This window comes from Protopterus annectens, chromosome 5.part1 (assembly GCF_019279795.1).
Source record: "Protopterus annectens isolate FY-2018-M chromosome 5.part1, PAN1.0, whole genome shotgun sequence".
Taxonomy (NCBI): domain Eukaryota; kingdom Metazoa; phylum Chordata; order Ceratodontiformes; family Protopteridae; genus Protopterus; species Protopterus annectens.
The window spans coordinates 685,510,242-685,532,863 of NC_056736.1; the positions used below are offsets into that span (position 1 = coordinate 685,510,242).

The 22,622-nt window shown below is 38.4% G+C and overlaps 1 protein-coding gene across 1 annotated transcript in view; it reads right to left on the reverse strand.

The window, feature by feature from the left end:
- Positions 1-4,900: 4,900 nt before the first annotated feature.
- The window catches only part of LOC122803603 (regulatory factor X associated protein), a 55,899-nt gene continuing 38,177 nt past the window's right edge, over positions 4,901-22,622 (reverse strand). Inside the window, exons 2-3 of the mRNA XM_044073313.1 lie at positions 21,534-21,641; positions 4,901-5,979 (exon numbers count right to left, since the gene is read on the reverse strand). Coding sequence (XP_043929248.1) covers positions 5,869-5,979; positions 21,534-21,641 — 219 coding nt within the window. The 3' untranslated portion in view covers positions 4,901-5,868. The remainder of the gene's footprint in view (positions 5,980-21,533; positions 21,642-22,622) is intronic.

A 22,622-nucleotide genomic window follows, 5' to 3' on the forward strand; every position in this document is an offset into this window, starting at 1 on the left:
TCAAGGAGAAGGTTACTGTTAGCTGCCTGTCGGTTGTCAGGATCCGCCACATAACCCCCACACTCAGGTCACTCCACAAGTACAAATATGACTCTGTCATTGTCCATGTTGGTGTGAATGACCTGAGACGTACCTCCCTGGACTACATGAAAAGAGACATGGAAGAGCTCTCTGATCTTGTAGCCCAGGCAGGTACGACCCTAGCCCTGAGTAGCATTCTGCCATCACCCAGAATGATACCACAGTACAAGGACAAAATTATTGACTTCAACAATTGGCTAAGCTTCTGGTGTCATTCTAAGGGGATCCATTATCTGTCTGCTTGGGATGACATGGTCGGCAGACCACGATGATTTGCCACAGATGGCCTGCACCTGTCACCCCTGGGATTCCGGATACTGGCTAAGGCTCTTGCTGCCCCTATAGTGCCTTTTTTCGGCAAGGTTCAAATAACAAATTCATCACTGTAACAGGAACAGACAAGCAAAAACTGAGGGTAATGCTACTCAATGCTAGAAGTCTAAATCTCAAAATGCACTCACTCGAGGCACTCCTTAAAATGGAGAACAAATATATCTGTGCAGCGACTGAGACCAGATTAAAGGCTCCAGAGGGCACCCCTGCACTACCAGGCTATAACTCATACCACACTTTTCAGCCATGTAACCTGGACCAAAAAACAAAGGCAGAGGTGTGTCCATATTCATGAACGATATCCACACCTCCAGGCTAGTTGCTCAGCATAATGCATCCGACGTTATCCAAGTGCAACTAACTCTGGGCAAAACTGCAATCCAAATTGTAGCTTGCTACAGATCCCCCACCATGCCCCAGGATTCCCACTCCTCTTTTCTTGGTGTATTGGAAAATATTAGAGTTCAACCAAACACCCTAATAATGGGTGACTTCAACTACCCCACCATTAACTGGGAAAACTACTTGTGTACCAACTCCTTAGCTCAACACTTTCTGGAATTCATAAACTCCAATGCCCTGGATCAACTTATCCACACCTCCACCAGAGGCAACAATATCCTAGCCCTAGCCATTACCAACATGAATGACTGGTGTTCCACACCTGAAGTCAACTCCTCGTTGGTCCGATCCGACCCTAAGCTAATCACTCTAGATATCCACATTCCGCCCCCACCCTCCATTAAGAAAAACATGGTAAAACATTTCTCCAAAGCCAACTTCATGCTTCTTAAGACAGAAGTGGTGAACTTCATGACACCCATGCAGATGGACAATACAGTTACAACTGCTGAATCCTACACAAATGCACTCTATAAGCACTTACACAAGTGCATGGATCATGCTATCCCAAACAGAACCAAGATGCTATCTTCCAAAAAAAGGAAGCCAATCTGGTGGTCCCCTGCCATAAACAAACTATAAAACAGAAGGAAGAAACTGTTGCAAAAGAGTAAAATCCCATGAGTGGAGGAGCTCCCTTGGTCAGCCTCAGTAAGAAGCTGAGATCCATTATAAGATCCTCCAAAGCTAGCTATGAAAACAAAAATCACCATTAATTCTAAGGACAACCACAAAGCTCTATAGCTATGTCAAGAATCTCGATGGCAACACCCAGATCTGCACTGAGTTACGGCACAATGGCACGAAAATTACAGAACCAACTGATATTGCCAATATCCTGGCAGATAGGTTCAGTGCTAACTTTACCCCCCCCCACCCCTAAAGGGCCCATATCTATACATACCCCCCCCACCCCCTAAAGGGCCCATATCTATAGAGGAAGAATGCAGAGTCCCTGTAATCACAGCTATGCAGGTAAAAGCTGCACTCTCTAAATCCCAAAACACAGGATCCATGGGACCGGACAACATCCCAGGCTGCGTTTTACATGAACTTCAGAACGAACAGGCTCTCCACTTAAGCACCATGTTCAATAATAGCCTCGCATCAGGCTTTGTGCCCACTGAATGGCATACAGCAACAGTTATCCCACTCCACTAAGGGGGAGCCACCACTGATCCCGGGAACTATTGACCTATTAGCCTGACGAGCCTGGTCTGCAAGGCCATAGAACGTATCATCATGGAACTCATAAACAAAGACATTGGTAACCTCCAAACTCTGGACCTCACCTAGTTCGGGTTTGTGAAAGGCAGATCATGCCTCCTGAACCTGATTGACTTCTTTGAGGCAGTCACCAAAGCCGTAGATGAAGGCAAGGTGGTTCACACAGCCTATCTTGACCTCGCCAAGGCTTTCCACACCATCCCCTATTCTGGAATTATAGCTAAACTCACTAAACTAGGTATAAATCCCTACGTCACAAGATGTGTTGCCAACTGGCTCACTGGCAGAACCCACACTGCAAAAGTTACAGACTCCAAATCTGATCTCAAAGCAGTGACAAGTGGAGTACCACAGGGTTCCGTGCTGGGATCTGTCCTGTTTGATATCTACTTCTCTGAAGTACAGGCCAACACAGAAGGCCTCTGGCTAACATAGTTCGCAGATGACTGCAAACTAGGAGCTATAGTCAAGTCCCCAAATAATGTGGATATCCTACAGAAGGGCCTCGCTGAGACAGATGCCTGGTGTCAGAGCCATGGCCTCAAGCTCAATGCAAAAAGTGCAGTGTCATCCCCTTTGCTAAAAACTCTGTATCCATGAACTACCACACAGGCAGCAATTTACTTAACACCAAATGTGTGATAAGAGACCTTGGTGGACAGTAGTCTCTCCTTTGATAGTCACATCGCCACAGTAGTCAGGAAGTCCTTCTAAGTGGCACACCTCACCATAAAAGGGTTCTCATCCAGGAAAAAAAAAAGAGGTCATTGTTCCCCTCTACTCAACACTCATTAAACCCATTATAGAGTACAACTCCCCTTTTGGAATGTACCTCACAAGACATCTGCAGCAACTGGAAAGGCCACAGAAGTATCTTACAAAGAGGATTACTGGCCTCAAACAAATACCCTACACTGACCGCCTCAAAGAAATCCAACTTTACTCCATAGCATATCGCCTACTCCGAGGTGATCTCTGCCTAACATATAAAGCTATGTCGAACCCAGAGCTGTTGGACATGCTACACCTAAAGAAATCCCAAGCCCTCCGAGCTGCACGCTCTAGGGACCTAAACCTTGTCACCACAATAAACAGGACATGCTGGAGGGATAGATTCCTGTCCCAGACACTTCCCATACTCTGGAACAGGCTAACCATCTATGTCAAGCAAAGTTCTTCATTAGCACTCTTCAAGAAAAATCTTGATGAATGGATGGGAAATGGGAAATACACCCGGGGTTGACTTCTGTGTCTCTGCTCGACAGTGGCACAGGAAAATAACTTTCTTGGGTGGCGTAAGCCAGGGAACCTTGTTGGCTAGGCTTACGTAGGCCCTTGGGCCGATAGCCTAGTACCTACCTATGAACCTATAAACCTAAGATGGTATTAGTAATGATCCTCCCTCACTGACCTTTGTAGTGCTGTCCCTCACTACTACCCAGTGCAGATACTGAACAAATAACCGACCACATCAACATAACGAAGATTTCAAAATAACTAAGTAACATAGGATACCTCCACTGGTGTACACCTCATACTTGTTATTTTGTGAGGTTTGATGCATCATGCCATCTTCTCCAATGTGCTTAAGAATAAGAAAGAGATACTGGCCAACCGAAAAACATTGTGATTAAAGGGAGAACTAAACAACAGTGAAGCTTAATGTTATATAAAGTGCATCTAAAATTATCACATAGGAACAGCAAAGCCAATAAGCCAATGATTTTAATGGTAGTTAAAAAGTAGGCTTGAAGAATTGGGGATCTCTGCGGGACACGCTGCTTTCCTTGGGGGGGGGGGCACTAATTTATTTCTGCAACTACATTCCACAACCCACTTGTTATCTTTTTTATAGTAGTTATTAGTTTCATATTGTAAATGTTACCTACTCTTTGTGTACTGAATTGTTGGTACATTTATTTTTCACATTTAGTCTGAGCCTGAAAATTGTCAGTATGGATCAGCGCTCTACTACAGTTAAATTTAAATAATGCTGAAAGAATGAATAAATAACTGAATACACAAGGTGAGCCAGTGTAAAAAAGATCAGTGCCTATTCCAGCATGAAATCAATGTGCTGTGACTGAATCCTTCCCACTAACTGCAACCCTTAAGAAGCTGCACTTATTGAGTGGGGAAAATGAGCAAGTGCAATTAATTGCATCAGCAGTGGCAACAGGTACAAGGATGTGCCGCCTTTCTTTTTAGTTACTGTGGCTTTTGCACTTTCTTTTAGGGAGTTGGGGGATTAAAACAAGTAACTTTAGCACCAGTTAAAATGATACATGTATTTGTTTATGCTTGAAAGGAAATGGTTTTGAATGAGTCTAACAATGGATTGAAATAAAATTACAGTAAGACATCTGAGCTGTGCACAGTCAACATAATGGATATATATTAGTAAAATTATTTCCCAACAATTACATATCTTGCATTAACTTTGAAGCATTTGATGGAGTTAGTATTTTTTAGTATAAAAAAGTTAATAAAACACAAAATAATTGAACAGAGATGTTTTAAGTTCAATAATCCCTCCAGTATTTTTAACTGAGAAAAAGACCTCTAGGGCATACACCAGGGGCGGGGAGGCCTTCCACCTGTGAAACTGGGTTTCACAACATTCCTCAGTGTACTGTTAATTCTCTGTAACTCCACTCTGGTGATTATTAATGCTTACTGATATACCTGCAAGAAATGGATATAAGGTAGCTCTTTTAACACGAGTAATATTGAGAAATGCACTTGAAACAAAAGTATCACGAGAAACTGGTATATGGAAGATTGTATAGATCTTGAAGTTGTATGGCAACAATTCAAGGGTTAGAAAGTACAACCACATTCACTACAGGACTCGATGTTAAGCACTACACAGTGGTTTGGGATATTTTTATTCTGTACAGAATTCTCTTAACAAAACAGTTAAAAGCATTTAAAGTTATTCTGCAATGCTTCACTTCTGGCCACACCTTCAAATAACAGTGCTAGAAGAAAATGGAGTCTCAGCTCTACACTTTAAATACTCAAATTCAAAAATGTGCCGAAATAAGAGGTAACAATGTCCAGTCCTTTTACTTGTTTCAGCTCTTGGTTATGTTATTGTGCATGGCAAACGTTGGCAACAGTTCCAAAAAAGATACAAGTAAATGGCACACAGTACCACAAAATGTTCCCACTACGTTCACAATCGTGCCATCATGTTTAACCTAACTGCAACAGCTGTCCGAACCTCATTAAGGTTTCAAATTTTTTTCTGGGGGGTGGCGAGAAGGCTTATATAGGCTTCTGTCTCAGTGTATGACCCAGGGATCTGCAAAGAAATTGCAGCATGTCTGCCATTTCACAATTCTCAATACAGACAGACATACACATGACATGCAGGCAAATGATATTAAGCATTGACATTAACCTTTACTCACTTTCACTAACACACACTTTATTACTGGCCTTGCATATTTGGACAAAGTTAACACTGAACTACTGCTGGGACTTTCATCACTAGTCTAGTGTGTCAGATAACGAAGAAATTTGGTACTATCCTCAAAGTCCAAATGCTACCTTACTGCACACGCTTCTCCCAAAGTGTTGTACAAGGACAAGCAACACAAAACACATTCCCTTCAAATACGTAGCATATACAAACACGGAAGGGATTCACTATTCTACATGACCCTGAGCTTATTGCAACATATAAGCTTCAATCATGTACAATCCATTCTTTTTAGAAATGTAGCAATGCTACATCGACCGATGGCACCCTATATACAGGATTCTGTTTTTTGCAGCTACAACACTCGTTCACATGCCTGAAGTTGGTCTGTTCTACAGTCACACCGGTGCCCCTTGAAACTGCTGATGCTTCCGTTGCTGTGCTTGTTCACTGAGCATCCGCTGCTGTTGTTGCAGAAAGCGGACAACATCGGGACTTCTGAGAAGAGACTGGGGGAATATAAAAATGAAACATTAAATCACGTGAAATCACTCCTGGTCAACTTTAATGCAGATTTCAATAAAGCATCAGGATTTCAAATGACTAAAATGCTTACTGGACCAATAGGGTTTCATACATGGCAGGAGCTGGAGGAAGCACACTCTGCTTTTGTAATAAATATTATGAAAGATATACCAGTGTGCTGTATCACAGTGTTTAAACATTAATATTAGAAAAAGTTAAGTATAGAATTTATTTATTCAAATCAGATAAGTAAGCTTGTCTGTGGAACATTTTCAGCTACTAGCCAAGTGAAACACATTTAAATTCTTTTTGTCATGGTCTGTCATACAGCAATTAAAGAAAACACTACAATGAGTTTTAACATTAGTGATCAAAACAGAAAGTTAATTACATCAAACATTTCATCAGATGACAATTAACAGAAAAGAAATTCATTTGGACCAAATAGCAAACCAATAACAGTCATATTATAACAAAGCAAAATTAAAGTATGCAGGTATTTGTTGCATTACTAACCATGCCATTGTGGTAAAATTATCAGACCCAAGTTTTATTCCCCTGCAGAAATCCAAAAGCGGAAGTAGCAGAAATTGGATTACTGAATTTCTAAGTGAAGGAGACATGTATGTAATTAGACACACACTATAGCGAATGATTTTGTTTTTCTGAGCATCTCTCAGAAATATTATATTCTGGCCTCTGTAAGCTGTACCTACAACTATTTAATGCTTGCGATACATTTTTGCATAGAGTTACTTAGGTATGTGCTTGCCCAATTAAAACACTATTACAGTTGCAAGGACAACAGCAGAAATGTTACTGCACTGTTTATTAAGGATGTGGGGGGATATATGGAGATATAGCAGTACATACTTTTTTACATATATGGGATGTTAAAGGGTAACATGATGCTGTACTAGAAAATACAATGTTTTAAGTACACTCTAGGAAGGAGGCAAATGTTTCAGCCCAGATCTCACAATAAATTAGCCTACTGTAATACTTCTCCAGGGATGTTTTAAAGGCTCAAGCTTTTATACAGACTTAAGAGTTGTAGGAAGTCTATCACAGACTGAGGAACTGAGGATGAAAAGTGCCATCTGCAAATCACTAGGAGGTCTGTTGAGAATAACTGAAGCATCCTAGTATGATGCAGTGAGTAGCAGAACAAATGTTTATGAAGTATATTGGAGAAACAGGGAAACTGATTAGAGTACAAGAGATAAACGTGTCCTAAAGTGGAAGCTGGATCCAGCTTGCAGAAGTGGGTAGTCAACCAGCATCCCCCAAAGGAAGACTGCAGTGTTGCTCTGATTAAACAGCAAGATGCATTTGCAGATTCCATTTAATGAGAGTTGAATGCATTTGGCGTTTTGTTGTGGGACATACATAAAGAATGCAGTGTGTAGAGTCTATACAACATTTTTCCTATAAGAGCTCAGCCTTAGGGTGAGGTGTGCAAGTCTTGTGAGTTTATACACTAGCTGTAACACATTACAATAAAAAAACACATGTAGAATATCAGAGAGTGAGGGATGACAAAGTCCAAAATACATGAACTCTTGGAACTTTGAATGGGTTCTCAATATGCTAAGCCTAGCGGCAACACATGGGCTTACTGGTGCTGATGCTCAACTTATTTAGGTAGATATATGTGTTGCTGATGCTCAACTTATTTAGGTAGATATATTTGTTGCTGGAAGGCATGCCATTCTGCAGGGCAGTCTGAATGCCTTTTGAGGCATGGGCACCATCAGTATAAAACATGTCATCTGCAAAGTGCATGACCTGAAGAAGGGGTGTCGACTGTTTAGTGTTGCTTATGAACAGGAACAGCAATGGCCCACATGCAGAACCTTGTGTCATTACGCAGCAAATGTGTGGCTTTTGACATATGGCTTCCTACTTTAATCAAGGCAGTTCTATCAAACCAGTGAAATCTCTTTCAATAAAACCCTGCTGTTTTAGTTTGCCAATTTCAGTTGTGCATTGGTAGGATAATCATGATCTAAAGTTCTTAGGTTAAAAAAGAGAATAGCTGACAACAGGCCTGCACTAGTGTTGATCAAAAATGTCATCAGTTATAGAGAGAAGTAATGAACCGTCTTCAGGCTAGAAGGCATTCTGTCAGCTGGCAAGAAGTATCTCCTTGTTTATAAATGTAAAAAAATGTTATCTGGGGTACTGGAGGGGGGGTCCTGGCTACTGTAAGTAAGCAGGGTGGGAACTTTTTAATTGTTTAACACTCATATTTTAAGTCGATAACCAAACCTTAATACCCATAATACTTACCTCTTGATCTAGTGCGTGTGTGTGTGTGTGTCTGTGTAAGGGGGTGTACATGAAGTTTTACATTTTATACAATATTTCAGCATTACATACAGAGGCACATAGACTCACAGATCCAATCATCTTTAGAATTACATGGCATGCAAGAAAAATTAAACACAGAGGAAAGTCAACTGCTTGAATACTTAACAGAAAGAAGAAAATGTGGAACAGGTCACAGATTTCACACGACAACCTATGACTTGCTTAAAGTGCAAAAGGGGATCTGGGGCATGTATCACTACAATTTAATTCAAGTCCATCATTATTACACTCACTATGACAACTAAAGGGGATCTGGGGCATGTATCACTACAATTTAATTCAAGTCCATCATTATTACACTCACTATGACAACTAAAGGGGATCTGGGGCATGTATCACTACAATTTAATTCAAGTCCATCATTATTACACTCACTATGACAACTAAAGGGATCTGGGGCATGTATCACTACAATTTAATTCAAGTCCATCATTATTACACTCACTATGACAACTAAAGGGGATCTGGGGCATGTATCACTACAATTTAATTCAAGTCCATCATTATTACACTCACTATGACAACTAAAGGGGATCTGGGGCATGTATCACTACAATTTAATTCAAGTCCATCATTATTACACTCACTATGACAACTAAAGGGGATCTGGGGCATGTATCACTACAATTTAATTCAAGTCCATCATTATTACACTCACTATGACAACTAAAGGGGATCTGGGGCATGTATCACTACAATTTAATTCAAGTCCATCATTATTACACTCACTATGACAACTAAAGGGGATCTGGGGCATGTATCACTACAATTTAATTCAAGTCCATCATTATTACACTCACTATGACAACTAAAGGGGATCTGGGGCATGTATCACTACAATTTAATTCAAGTCCATCATTATTACACTCACTATGACAACTAAAGGGGATCTGGGGCATGTATCACTACAATTTAATTCAAGTCCATCATTATTACACTCACTATGACAACTAAAGGGGATCTGGGGCATGTATCACTACAATTTAATTCAAGTCCATCATTATTACACTCACTATGACAACTAAAGGGGATCTGGGGCATGTATCACTACAATTTAATTCAAGTCCATCATTATTACACTCACTATGACAACTAAAGGATCTGGGGCATGTATCACTACAATTTAATTCAAGTCCATCATTATTACACTCACTATGACAACTAAAGGGGATCTGGGGCATGTATCACTACAATTTAATTCAAGTCCATCATTATTACACTCACTATGACAACTAAAGGGGATCTGGGGCATGTATCACTACAATTTAATTCAAGTCCATCATTAATACACTCACTATGACAACTAAAGGGGATCTGGGGCATGTATCACTACAATTTAATTCAAGTCCATCATTATTACACTCACTATGACAACTAAAGGGGATCTGGGGCATGTATCACTACAATTTAATTCAAGTCCATCATTATTACACTCACTATGACAACTAAAGGGGATCTGGGGCATGTATCACTACAATTTAATTCAAGTCCATCATTATTACACTCACTATGACAACTGCAGACCATTTTAGTTTATACATCTTTTCAAGATAAAACTTAGTCACCAATCATTAAAACATCTGGACATTTTTATGGACAGTTTCCACTGCAGCACTAAAAGTCAAAGGTGATACTGTGGTGGTGGGATGGTGAGCTGACAATATTCCAAAGTTTCAAAAGTCTGTGCGAGTGAAATGCAGTAGCACATCACTAGATTTCACAGCACTTGGTTCTTAGCTGGATTTTTTCCTGTGTTTTCTCTTTGCATGCTCCAGCTTCATCCTACAACTGAATGATGTGCTATAGGTGAACTGAATCCTCCAAAATGCTGGAAGGTGTGCAGTGTGCTCTATTACCAGCTGGTGCACCAATTACTGCCAGGACTCACTCCAGCTTTCTGTTACTGAACTGGATTATGAAGGTAACGGGTGCACAATGTGACTCTCCAAGACCTTTGTAACACGACATAGGACTGTAATTCCAGAAGATGGCCCTTCTGGTCTCATACCATCTACAGAATTAAAATGCAGCCTTGAGATGTTAAAAAAATGAAAGTAATAAACTGGGTTGACTTTATATGCAAGAAAAAAACTGAATTTGGGATGGAAAAAAGTGGTGTGGTTCAAACTTAAACATTACAAGATGATTTTTTTGTTGGTCAATGTTACTCTTAAAATCCAAGGGATCTCTGCTGCAGGTGATGTCTGATGCCCTGCTCAGCTTTTATATTGGAGCCCCCCTCTCCTTCAACTGGGCTGATGTCACCTTACCTTGGACGTCTCCAAGTGACTGGTATGTAGGTGCATCCCCCAACTCCGTCTTTGGTTCTTTCTTGTAACACTGGTGAGTACTTCAAGAAAATGCATCATAGTCAATCAGTACAGGCCTACTAAAAAAGGTGAGTAGATGTCCCATTTGCAAACTTTCCTTACTTCATTGTGTGCACCAGATGGTCTTCCTAGAGCTCTGTAACAGCAAAGGGATGATATTCTTTAAATGGACTTTGTTACCTCACACCATCTGCAGAATTAATTGCAGCCATCAGATGTAAATCATAGAGATGTTTAAAAAACAACTTAATGGCTTCTACTGTGGCAAAGAGTAATAAAACCCTGACTGCAGCCAAGGTGACCTACATTGGCACCGCTGGGAGGGGTGGGTCAGTGGCACTGGTTGTCTGTGCTTGCAGCTGCAGACAGACAGGCCTGCCATTGGAGGGCTAGTGCAAGTCTTGAGCAGGACACGGCACCAGTAAGCTAACCTAGCCAGTGATGGTAGTCCCTGCCTCCTCCTCTTTTTTCCTAACAAGAAACGTTTTTTATTGAATTATCACTTATGACATAGGCAATCATATGACAAAAATGAAAACAAACCATATTGATTTATTTTCAGTTGCAAGCATTGTACGTCACATATAATCTTCTATACAATCCTTGTCAATCGAACATTACACAGCTAATTCAATTCATGCCTTCCTTTAAACATCATTCCTCCTCCAAAACATTACTCTCCATGTATTGTTCCCACAGTTCCCATTTTTTCCCTGTTTTTAGCTCCCATACTTTTCTAAAAATTCGACTTCCAGTTCTTTTATCTTGGTTACTATATTCACTACTTCTATTACTGTTGGTTTAGACTCCGATTTCCAATTTCTAGTAATTGCTTTTTTGGCCAACACCATAATTAGACACAGCAAGGCCTTACTATGTCTAGGCAATTCCAATTCTGTATCACAGCTCAAAAAAATCATTTCCTTAGTTACACCCATTTACCCACCCAATATTTCTGACAGAGAAGTCTGCAGGGCATTTTTTAAAGTCTGCAAAAACAGATAACAAAAGCACCAAAAGGACCATGGAACACTACGTTAAATGAAGAATAAATCCAGTATCGAAGACCGTTAAGTGCTTTCATCAAAGAAGTTGACTTCATCAGAACTAAAAAAAAAAAAACACACACTTCACCAGTTCATTTAAATAATCAAAAGCAATTAACATTTCCCTCCAAAACACACCAATTAACTTTTTAAAAAACAGTTGGTTAAAATTCATTTGTTGTTACTAGCAACAGTAAATATGTAAACTTTCAATATTTTAAGATAATTAAAATAACACAGTCTCCATACTATCCTCAAATAATGTTTATGCACTGAGCTTAAATAATATTTTAAGGTAACTTATTACCTTTTTCTTTCAAAACTGGAAAAATAGACAAATGGTTATTTAAACCTGGGGGAAAGTTTGCAGCCAACCTCAGCTGCCACATCAATTCTTTTTTTACATAGTTGTTTTTCCAATCCCCACCCCCAATATCTATACTGACCATGTCTATTATCCCAAATTTAAAACCTGTACCTCCCTTATATTCCATACTGTGTCTATAAAAGGGCATTTGCATCTTTTTTTATTTTTAAATGTCATTTAAATGCTTCTAAATCCTATTTTTCAAAGCCCTTTCCGTTTTGCCGACAAAATCCTGTACAGGTGCTGCAAAGTGCAATATATACTACTTTACTAGCATGACAATTCCCTTTCCTAAGATGCAAAACACTTTTTAATCCATTCCCCAGTGTTACTGGGGAAACTTGTAAGATGTATCCACATTGAGAACACCGCTCACATGGTTTGGTGTTTTCCTCTTGGTAGGAATAGTTCCCTGTGCATGTTTCCATATTAATCTTAATATTTCTACCAACCTTTGTAGTGAATGTGGGTTTTTCTCCCACTTTTTTAAAAAATCTCACTATTAACTTTGAATATTCCCCAATTTTTATGTAGGATATGTTGTATTTTACTAGAAAGATAACTATGTTGTACCACACATGCTTTCCTGAAATTTATGCTGTCAATACTAGAATTATTGTTATCTCTGGGGGTACTTTCACCTTTTCTTTCTTTCATGGTCATATCCACCATGTTAAGGGGGTATCCCCTATCAAGGAACATTGTTTTTAACATGTCTAATCCCTTAATCACATCCTCCCTCTGTACCTCATAAGTAAACCTCAAAACATATTGTACCTCCCATCTGTTTTGAACAGTAGGTTCCAAAATAACATGGGAATATACCCGATATTCCTGAATGATATTTATATTTTATGGAAAGGATGCCAGGAGGATATTGAGTATCTAAATAGTAGTACTAATGTTTTGAGGTTTACTTATGAGGTACATAATTTGGAAATTAACTACTTAGATGGGAAAATTTCTAAGTCCAACAGTGGTTTTAAATCTAATGTATACCATAAGGCCACTTTTTGTAATGGGCATTTGCACTATCATAGTTACCATCCCCAGAAACTTAAGTATAGTAAAAGGGCAGGCTATTCAGGTAGCTAGGATGACCTCAGAGAAGGAAAATGTGATTAAGGGATTAGACATGTTAAAAACAATGTTCCTTGAAATGGGATACCCCCTTAACACGGTGGATATGACCATGAAAGAAATTTTTGAGCAATGGGGGAGTAAGTACAAGTCACTTTTAAGTTGTGGAGATGTTAGAACTATAGGTGGTAAGAATCCTCTTACGGTTAGTGCAAGAGAAGGTGAAAGTACCCCCAGAGCTAACAATAATTCTTGTAATGACAGCATAAATTTCAGGAAAGCATGTGTGGTACAACATAGTTATGTTTCTAGTAAAATACATCATATCCTACGTAACAATTGGGGAATATTCAAAGTTAATAGTGAGATTTTTAAAATAGTGGGAGAAAAACCCACATTCACTACAAAAGGTTGGTAGAAATATTAGGATTAATATGGAAACATGCACAGGGAACTATTCCTACCAAGAGGAAAACACCAAACCATGTGGGCGGTGTTCTCAGTGTGGATACATCTTACAAGTTTCCCCAGTAACACTGGGGAACAGATTAAAAAATGTTTTGCATCTTAGGAAAGGAACTGTCATATTAGTAAAGTAGTATATATCGCACTTTGCAGCACCTGTACAAGATTTTATGTCTGCAAATCAGAAAGGGCTTTGAAAAATAGGATTTACGAGCATTTAAATGACATTAAAAATAAAAAGATACAAATGCCCTTTATAGATGGTATGGAATGTAAGGGAGGTACAGGTTTTAAATTTGGGATAATAGACATGGTCAGTGTAGCTCTTAGTTGTTTGTAAAAAAGAATTGATGTGGCAGCTGAGGTTGGCTGCAAACCTTCCCCCAAGTTTAAATGATCATTTGTCTTTTTTCCCAGTTTTGAAAGAAAAAGGTAATAAATTAACTTAAAATATATTATTTAAGCTCAGTGCATAAACATTACTTGAGGATAATAGGGAGACTGAGTTATTTTAATTGTTATTTTAAAATATTGAAAGTTTACATATTTATTGTTGCTAGTAACAATAAATGAATTTTAACCATCTGTTTTTTTTTAAAGTTAACTGGTATGTTTTGGACGGAAATGTTAATTGCTTTTGATTATTTAAATGAATTGGTGAAGTTTGTTTTTTAGTTCTGATGAAGTCAACTTCTTTGATGAAAGCGCTTAACTGGATTTATTCTTCATTTAACGTTGTGTTCCATGGTCCTTCTGGTGCTTTTGTGGTCTGTTTTTGCACTAACACACCGTTTTGTGGTTCCTTCATTTTTTAAAGTCTGCAAGCTCTTTACACTCCCAAAAAAGTGTGCTCATATTTGCCTATTTCTATCCTTGTCACACCTCCAAATCTTGCAATCTACCCGAGGTAAAATTCTTTGGAGCCTGCTTGGGGTATACAAATACCTATGCAAACACTTCGATGCAAAAATTGGAAAATCTTTTAGACTTTGTTGCATAAGTAGTAGCCATACAGATATTCTCCTATTGTTTCTTTGTAACTGCTTCTCCAGTCTCTCTTCCCAAACTTTCTAAACTTCCTCTAATAGATTCCTATTGTTATCATGCAGTATTTTACATGCCCAACTAACATCAGGTTCTGCTACAGATTCTACTAAAAACTCTACCAGTGCTGGTCTTTCACTTAAGAGCCCCACATTCCTTTCTCTTTGCCTACACTCAGATATCAGTCCTTGATAGGGAAGGCAGTCTATAGCCTGCAGTCCAAATTTATTCTTGGCCTCTTCCCCTTCTACTACCTTCTCTTCTCTAAATTACTTGCTCCAAATACTTGGTTCCTTTGCCCTTTTCTCCAGTACTGTACCTATAACTGATGTCATTCCTATTGACAGAATCTCCTTTCTCCATTCCTGTGTTGGCTTAGTTCTTAGAATACTTTATTCTACTTTATGAATACGATATCCTATACAGTTAGTCTCCTTAAGGTCTGAATCCAAAATCCCAATCTATCTTTAATTCTTCAGCGCCCCCCCCCCCAATTTCATCATAATTCCTTTCCACTTTGAAATAGAACTTTTGGCTTGTACTATGTACAGCAGCCCAACTGTGCATCTCTGAACTATCCAAAACCACCTTGTTCTACTGAAGGATAAACTTGACTCTTGCCTTCTTTCCCTCTCAGATAAAATCCTTGAACTCTTTATTAATTGCTATCCACAACTTCTTCTCTGGTTGTATAAAACTCATCATCATCATCATCATCAACCCCCATTTTCTACATGGGATCATGGTGTTGTGTCAGCTGTCGCCATCTCTCCCTCTAAACAGCACCACTCTCATGCCTTCTTCAACACTCACGCCAGACTGTCGCAGGTCTTCTCTCACACAGTCCATCCACCTCTTTGCAGGATTCTCTTGTTTCTTCTTGCCTTCTTCCGGTCTGTCTCAAATCTTCTTCAAACTTTCTTCAGCTTTTCTGCACATGTAAATGAAGAAACACACACCAAGTGTGCTCAGAACTCCACCAATAAATCCAATAAAGCCCACACGAAAGGTGAAACAATGAAGCTCTGAGAGGAACTGTAAACACCAAAAGCTTAATGCACAAACTTTTGGTGTTTATGGTTCCCTCTCATTGTTTCACCTTTCGTGTGGGCTTTATTGGATTTTTTTCTGCACATGTGCCAGAACCACCATAATCTGTTCTCTTTCACCTTTTCTGCAACTGGAGCTACTTTGGTTTCTGCGCTTATGTCCTTATTTCTTCGTCTGTCCCACAGTGTGCATCCTACCACCCATCTGAAGCACTTCATTTCCATCAACTCTAGCTTCCTCAACTGCTCTGCCTTTACTGCCCAGGTTTCCATAACATACAGTAGTACTGGTCAGACCACTGTTTTGTACACCTTACTTTTCAGCTTCTTTGGCATTCTTCTGTCATATGCTACACTGACACTGTGCCAGCTGGATGCAGCCCCTCTGATTTTAGCTTTGACCTCCTCATTCAAACTTCCCTTCTCCTCAACCACCCCTCCCAGATATATGAAGTCTGTTAACCTGTTCCACTATTTTCCCTTCCATCTCAATTTTCAGCTTCTTCTGAACTCCCCCATTTGCTGCCATTACAAAGTTGATCAGTACTCAGTTTCATCCCATGTGCCTTCAGGTTTGCATTCCACTCCCGTATACTTTGAAGATCTTGTTCACAGTCTGCTTGTAATGCTACATCATCTGCACACAGTAACTTTGTTGATCTGTCCCCTCTGACCTGTTTGCTAATATAGTCCACCACCAGTATGAACAGCAGGGGGCTCAGAGCCAAACCCCGACGCACACCCACTCCCACTGAGAACCCCTCTGTGACACCGAACACTGTTAATACTTGAGTCATTGGGTCCTTGTACATAGTCTGCACTAATTCTACCAATGTTTCTGTCTATAAAACTAAATGGACTAAAAACATTTTCATTGCTTTTAGCTTGCTATCCATACCCATAAAACAGAGCTTCCAGTGTTTGTATTATCTTCTTACATATATCCTTAGCTAACACAACAGAATTCTTTTAATTCATACTCCGAAGTACTTCATTTTATTATGTCCCATAAATAGGGGTATCGCTGAACTAATTCATGTGTGGGTACACATTTTAGAGCGATTACCTTTTGTTTTATCTTCATTAATATTTTTATCCTAAAAAGACATGAAACCATCTCAGAATGTTTCATAGCACTGAAATCTCGTTTCTTTTCAGGTACAAAATAAGATCTACAAATAAGGCCAACTTTTTCTTGATTTCCATACCAATTATACTCGAATAGGAGTCCTCTATTTTTTTTTTTTTTTTTTGCCAATGGTTCAAAATATAATACAAATATCAAAGGGAAAGAGTACACCTCACCTTTTACCTCTGTTCAAACAGAACTTATAAGAGAAGACCCCCCCCCCCTTTAATTTTCAACATCTTCCTAACATTGTGTCAGTGAATGCAAATGCTTCCATTCTCCTACTCCTAAAATCTCATCTTACTCTGTTGAATGCTTTCTTTGCATTAAGACAGACCAACAACAGTGGTATTTTCTTACACTGTGCTTCCCTTTGAAACACCATTGTTTTATTAGCATTGTCAAATGTTTGCCTCCCCTCCACAAAATCACAATGATAAATATCTATCAATTTTGGCATTACATCTGCCATTCTTTTAGCCATTATAAACAAACACTTTATAACTGTTTAGAATTGAAACGGGCCTATATGAAGCTGCATCTGATGGGTCTTCACCATCTTCTGGTATTACACCCACCACAACTTTCTTCCAGGATGTTGGTACTCCTCCTCCTATTAAAATACGGTTACACAAAAGCTTCCGGATCTTTATCACTTTCTTCCCTCCTGGGTTCCAAAGTTCCACAGGAATACCATCTATTCCTGCAGACCTCCCTACCGATTGGTTTATGCATCACCATTTTTACCTCATTTTCTCCTGTTCTAACTGTTAATAATTGAGCCTCTTCTACCTCTAACTTTGGCATATTTAGTTCTTTCATAAACATTTCCATTTGTACTTTCTCAATTTACACATTCTTCTATTTTACACAGAGTTTCATAACATTTCCAAAATATTTCTAATACCTATACAGAATCTCTGGTACTTTCCTTGTTATAGGCTCCCTAATCTTAGCAACAGCCCCTTCTATTTTGTGTTAACTGAGCCATAGTCCTAAACTCTTTTCTGCTTTGGAGTTAAAAAAAAAAAAGTTGCTCAACATTAATCTTTCTAAACTCATACACATTATCCTAGTAGTCCCTTATTTTCTCTCTAGCACTCTGCAGTTGCACCTCTTCTTGTTCTGTGAGATCCCCTCAACTCTGCAATAATTTAACCTTTGTCAGTGTCTCTAAGTAATTCTCATTATTTCTTTACCATAATTATTTTTCTTTTATTTCTACCCTATTTTTAAAACTCCAATTTCTTTTTATTCCACTCCCTAGCTATATTTTTTCTGAAGAAATGTCTGTCTTCCCTGAATAATTTACAATGCCCATTCATTAAATTCTTCTCTGTTTAACAAATAGGTGGGGAAGTACCAGGTAGCCCCCGCCTCCTATGTGAAGAAGTACACATACAAAGGTGATGGGACACAGGCAGCCCACATGCCAAAGTAAACATCTAGAAAAAGGTGCTGGAATACAACTAATGTCCTTGGTTGTCAGGATGTCAGCGAGAAAATAACCCCCCCCCCCTCCAAAGTCTGCCTGCATGACAGCCCCACTGGGTGGCTGTTGCAGAACATTTGGCATACTCCCTCAGTTCTGAAGAACAAACAGGCTGGACAGCAGAAGGGAAAAGTATAAACTTAAGAACCTGGGTCAACTTTAGATCTTAAAAAAAATGCATTATCTGTGAAGGCTAAAAAACTGACAAAGACCTCAAAACATTCAAAGTTACATGCAGTACTCAATCAAGAATTTACTTGCTAAAACTGCAGGACAAAAGGTGCATTATTTTCAAAGGCCAAAAAAAGTAATACAGACCTCAGAAAACATTCCACGCTACATGCAGTATTCTAACAATTGACTCAGATATAGCAGCATAGCTAAGGTGGGGCGAAGTGGACTGCCATACCAGATGCCAACTACTGGGCATTACTGGCAGATGCTATGTCTTCATTGCAGTTTACCAGCATTCATATGCCTGTACCGTATTTGTGGGCAAAACTGAAGCACCACTTAGCACTCCATGTGTTGACTATAAGTTACAGTTTATGCGACAAACCGAGTGCTAAAACTGTAGCAGCTACTTATTTTTTGGCAGAATAACTAGCTATATCACTAATGAGAGATACGGAACTTATAAACTTTACTTGTTGAAAGCAAATGCTGCTTTCCTGTCAAATAATTCCTCCTACTTCTGAAAGACATGTTGAGTGGGCTAACTGCCTACTTTAAATAATTCCTAGATGTACATGCATATACACACTTGTGCGAATGCCATCCTGCAAAGGTTCAGAGTCATGTTTTGGCTACACACAACTTTGTACTTGCTTTCAGAATGAACTCCAGTTCACACTAATCTAACACTGTGATATATAACACATAATAATTTCATCTAATGATAATGTAACATGACTTAGTAATTACTACTTAATATCTAACACTATGATGCAATGATGTGACTACTGAAATTGGATAGATGGGAAAAAAATCACAATTTTAGTCTACAGTTTAATGTACATTATACTGTTTACAGACACTGCAACTGTATTTCAATGTTAAATTTGTCAAAAATAATGTCAGAGTTCCAAAAGCATCTGAGACTTGCTCATACATCTTGTTTATGCAGAATGCTGTCATCCCCACTACGATACACTGAGAACTAGAAATTACTAATTTATTTTTACTTATTTTACATTTGTTTACCGGGATAGTCTGACTGGACACAGGTCCACTTACAGCGTAGGCCTGGGCAGAAATGCTCCACAATTAGAATAACATCAACATGGTAATACAAACAATAATACAACAGTGATAACTGAGGTAAGTACTGACTAAAAAAGTTTCATACAATCTAATCTAAACAGCAAACAATACATCAGCAGTAAGTGAGTAAATCAGCAAAGATAGACAGTCTCATACATCAAAGCTTTAACATTGGATTAGTGAGATAGGATAAAAGAATTAAAAAAAATCATATGATTAGACATGACATATTATACAATTTCAAGTTGACAGTAAGATACCCAACTGTCGCATATATACAGTAAAGATAGCATATGATTAGACATGACATATTATACAATTTCAAGTTGACAGTAAGATACCCAACTGTCGCATATATACAGTAAAGATAGCATATGATTAGACATGACATATTATACAATTTCAAGTTGACAGTAAGGTACCCAACTGTCGCATATATACAGTAAAGATAGCATATGATTAGACATGACATATTATACAATTTCAAGTTGACAGTAAGATACCCAACTGTCGCATATATATACAGTAAAGATAGCATATGATTAGACATGACATATTATACAATTTCAAGTTGACAGTAAGATACCCAACTGTCGCATATTTACAGTAAAGATAGCATATGATTAGACATGACATATTATACAATTTCAAGTTGACAGTAAGATACCCAACTGTCGCATATATACAGTAAAGATAGCATATGATTAGACATGACATATTATACGATTTCAAGTTGACAGTAAGATACCCGACTGTCGCATATATACAGTAAAGATAGCATATGATTAGACATGACATATTATACAATTTCAAGCTGACAGTAAGATACCCAGCTGTCGCATATATACAGTAAAGATAGCATATGATTAGACATGACATATTATACAATTTCAAGTTGACAGTAAGATACCCAACTGTCGCATATATACAGTAAAGATAGCATATGATTAGACATGACATATTATACAATTTCAAGTTGACAGTAAGGTACCCAACTGTCGCATATATACAGTAAAGATAGCATATGATTAGACATGACATATTATACAATTTCAAGTTGACAGTAAGGTACCCAACTGTCGATATATACAGTAAAGATAGCATATGATTAGACATGACATATTATACAATTTCAAGTTGACAGTAAGGTACCCAACTGTCGCATATATACAGTAAAGATAGCATATGATTAGACATGACATATTATACGATTTCAAGTTGACAGTAAGGTACCCAACTGTCGCATATATACAGTAAAGATAGCATATGATTAGACATGACATATTATACAATTTCAAGTTGACAGTAAGATACCCAACTGTCGATATATACAGTAAAGATAGCATATGATTAGACATGACATATTATACAATTTCAAGTTGACAGTAAGGTACCCAACTGTCGCATATATACAGTAAAGATAGCATATGATTAGACATGACATATTATACAATTTCAAGTTGACAGTAAGGTACCCAACTGTCGCATATATACAGTAAAGATAGCATATGATTAGACATGACATATTATACAATTTCAAGTTGACAGTAAGATACCCAACTGTCGCATATATACAGTAAAGATAGCATATGATTAGACATGACATATTATACAATTTCAAGTTGACAGTAAGGTACCCAACTGTCGCATATATACAGTAAAGATAGCATATGATTAGACATGACATATTATACGATTTCAAGTTGACAGTAAGGTACCCAACTGTCGCATATATACAGTAAAGATAGCATATGATTAGACATGACATATTATACGATTTCAAGTTGACAGTAAGATACCCAACTGTCGCATATATACAGTAAAGATAGCAGGAAGGAGGGTGTAAAGTGTGCGGAGATTGCGAGATTCATGTGATGCATGGATTACATAAATTACTTACTAATCTTTTCTGGTTTAACACTTGCTCCAGAAGAGACGGTCTTGCTGGGCGATCACCTGGGGAACCCACACGTTGTTTAGCGGCAGGAACTGTACCATCTGTACTGTCCTGTACATAAAAAACATAAATGAAAGATCAACCTCTGTGCTTGTTGTTGCAAGTCCAAATAAAACAAACACAACTAAACAATGAATTCACTTAATATGCAGGAATAACAGTAACAGTAACCACACAAGTGCCTTCAATTAAATTAATCACTACCACGTTATGAATTACAGATGTTTAACGAACTTCATTGGCTGCTCAATAAAAATCACAACTTGGATGGCTCATTCGTGAAAACCATGATTCTGCAAAAGTAAAACAAAAGATATATTCGAATTTCAAAGGAAACAAGTGGGAAGAATGAACATATATCTAGTGCATACAGGTCACTTGCTTGCCAAGGAGTTCAGTACTGCAAAGAAGCTGATTGTAGCCACAATGTTTATGTATTTGTTGATGAAAAAAAGTCCAACTGAAAAAAAAAAACATTTTTAGCAGAAGCCCGATGAGAAAAGCTGCAGCAGTCACATTTAAGATACTTTATATATATATATATATATATATATATATATATATATATATATATATATATATAATGTATGTGGATACACTAGACAATCTCGATGTACTGAAATCTCGAATTTCAGTACATCGAGACCGAAGAGTGGAAAGTGCAGTTACTTGAAACTACACTATGCTGAATGCAGAAGTGTCGAATCTGCAAATGTCGACTCCGCTGCTATCATGGTGTCGCGTTCGTTACGTGTGGTGCGGTTTGCGGCTTTATCTGGGGTTTCAAGTAAGTGTTGTGTGTTTGAGGATATTGGGTAAGGATTTTAGTGTGTGTGAGTGTGTGCGGTGGTGTTTTTTGTGTGTTTAGTGCGACCTCGGAGTTAGAATATATAAGTAGGGGGCGTGTGGGGGGGTGCAGGGGGAGCTTGCCGCCCTGCTTATAGGTAGGTTAGGTGTGTTTCTGTGTGTTCTTATGTTAGTTAGGTAGGTGTATGTGTGTGTGATTATGTCTTGGTTTGTGTGTGTGTGTGT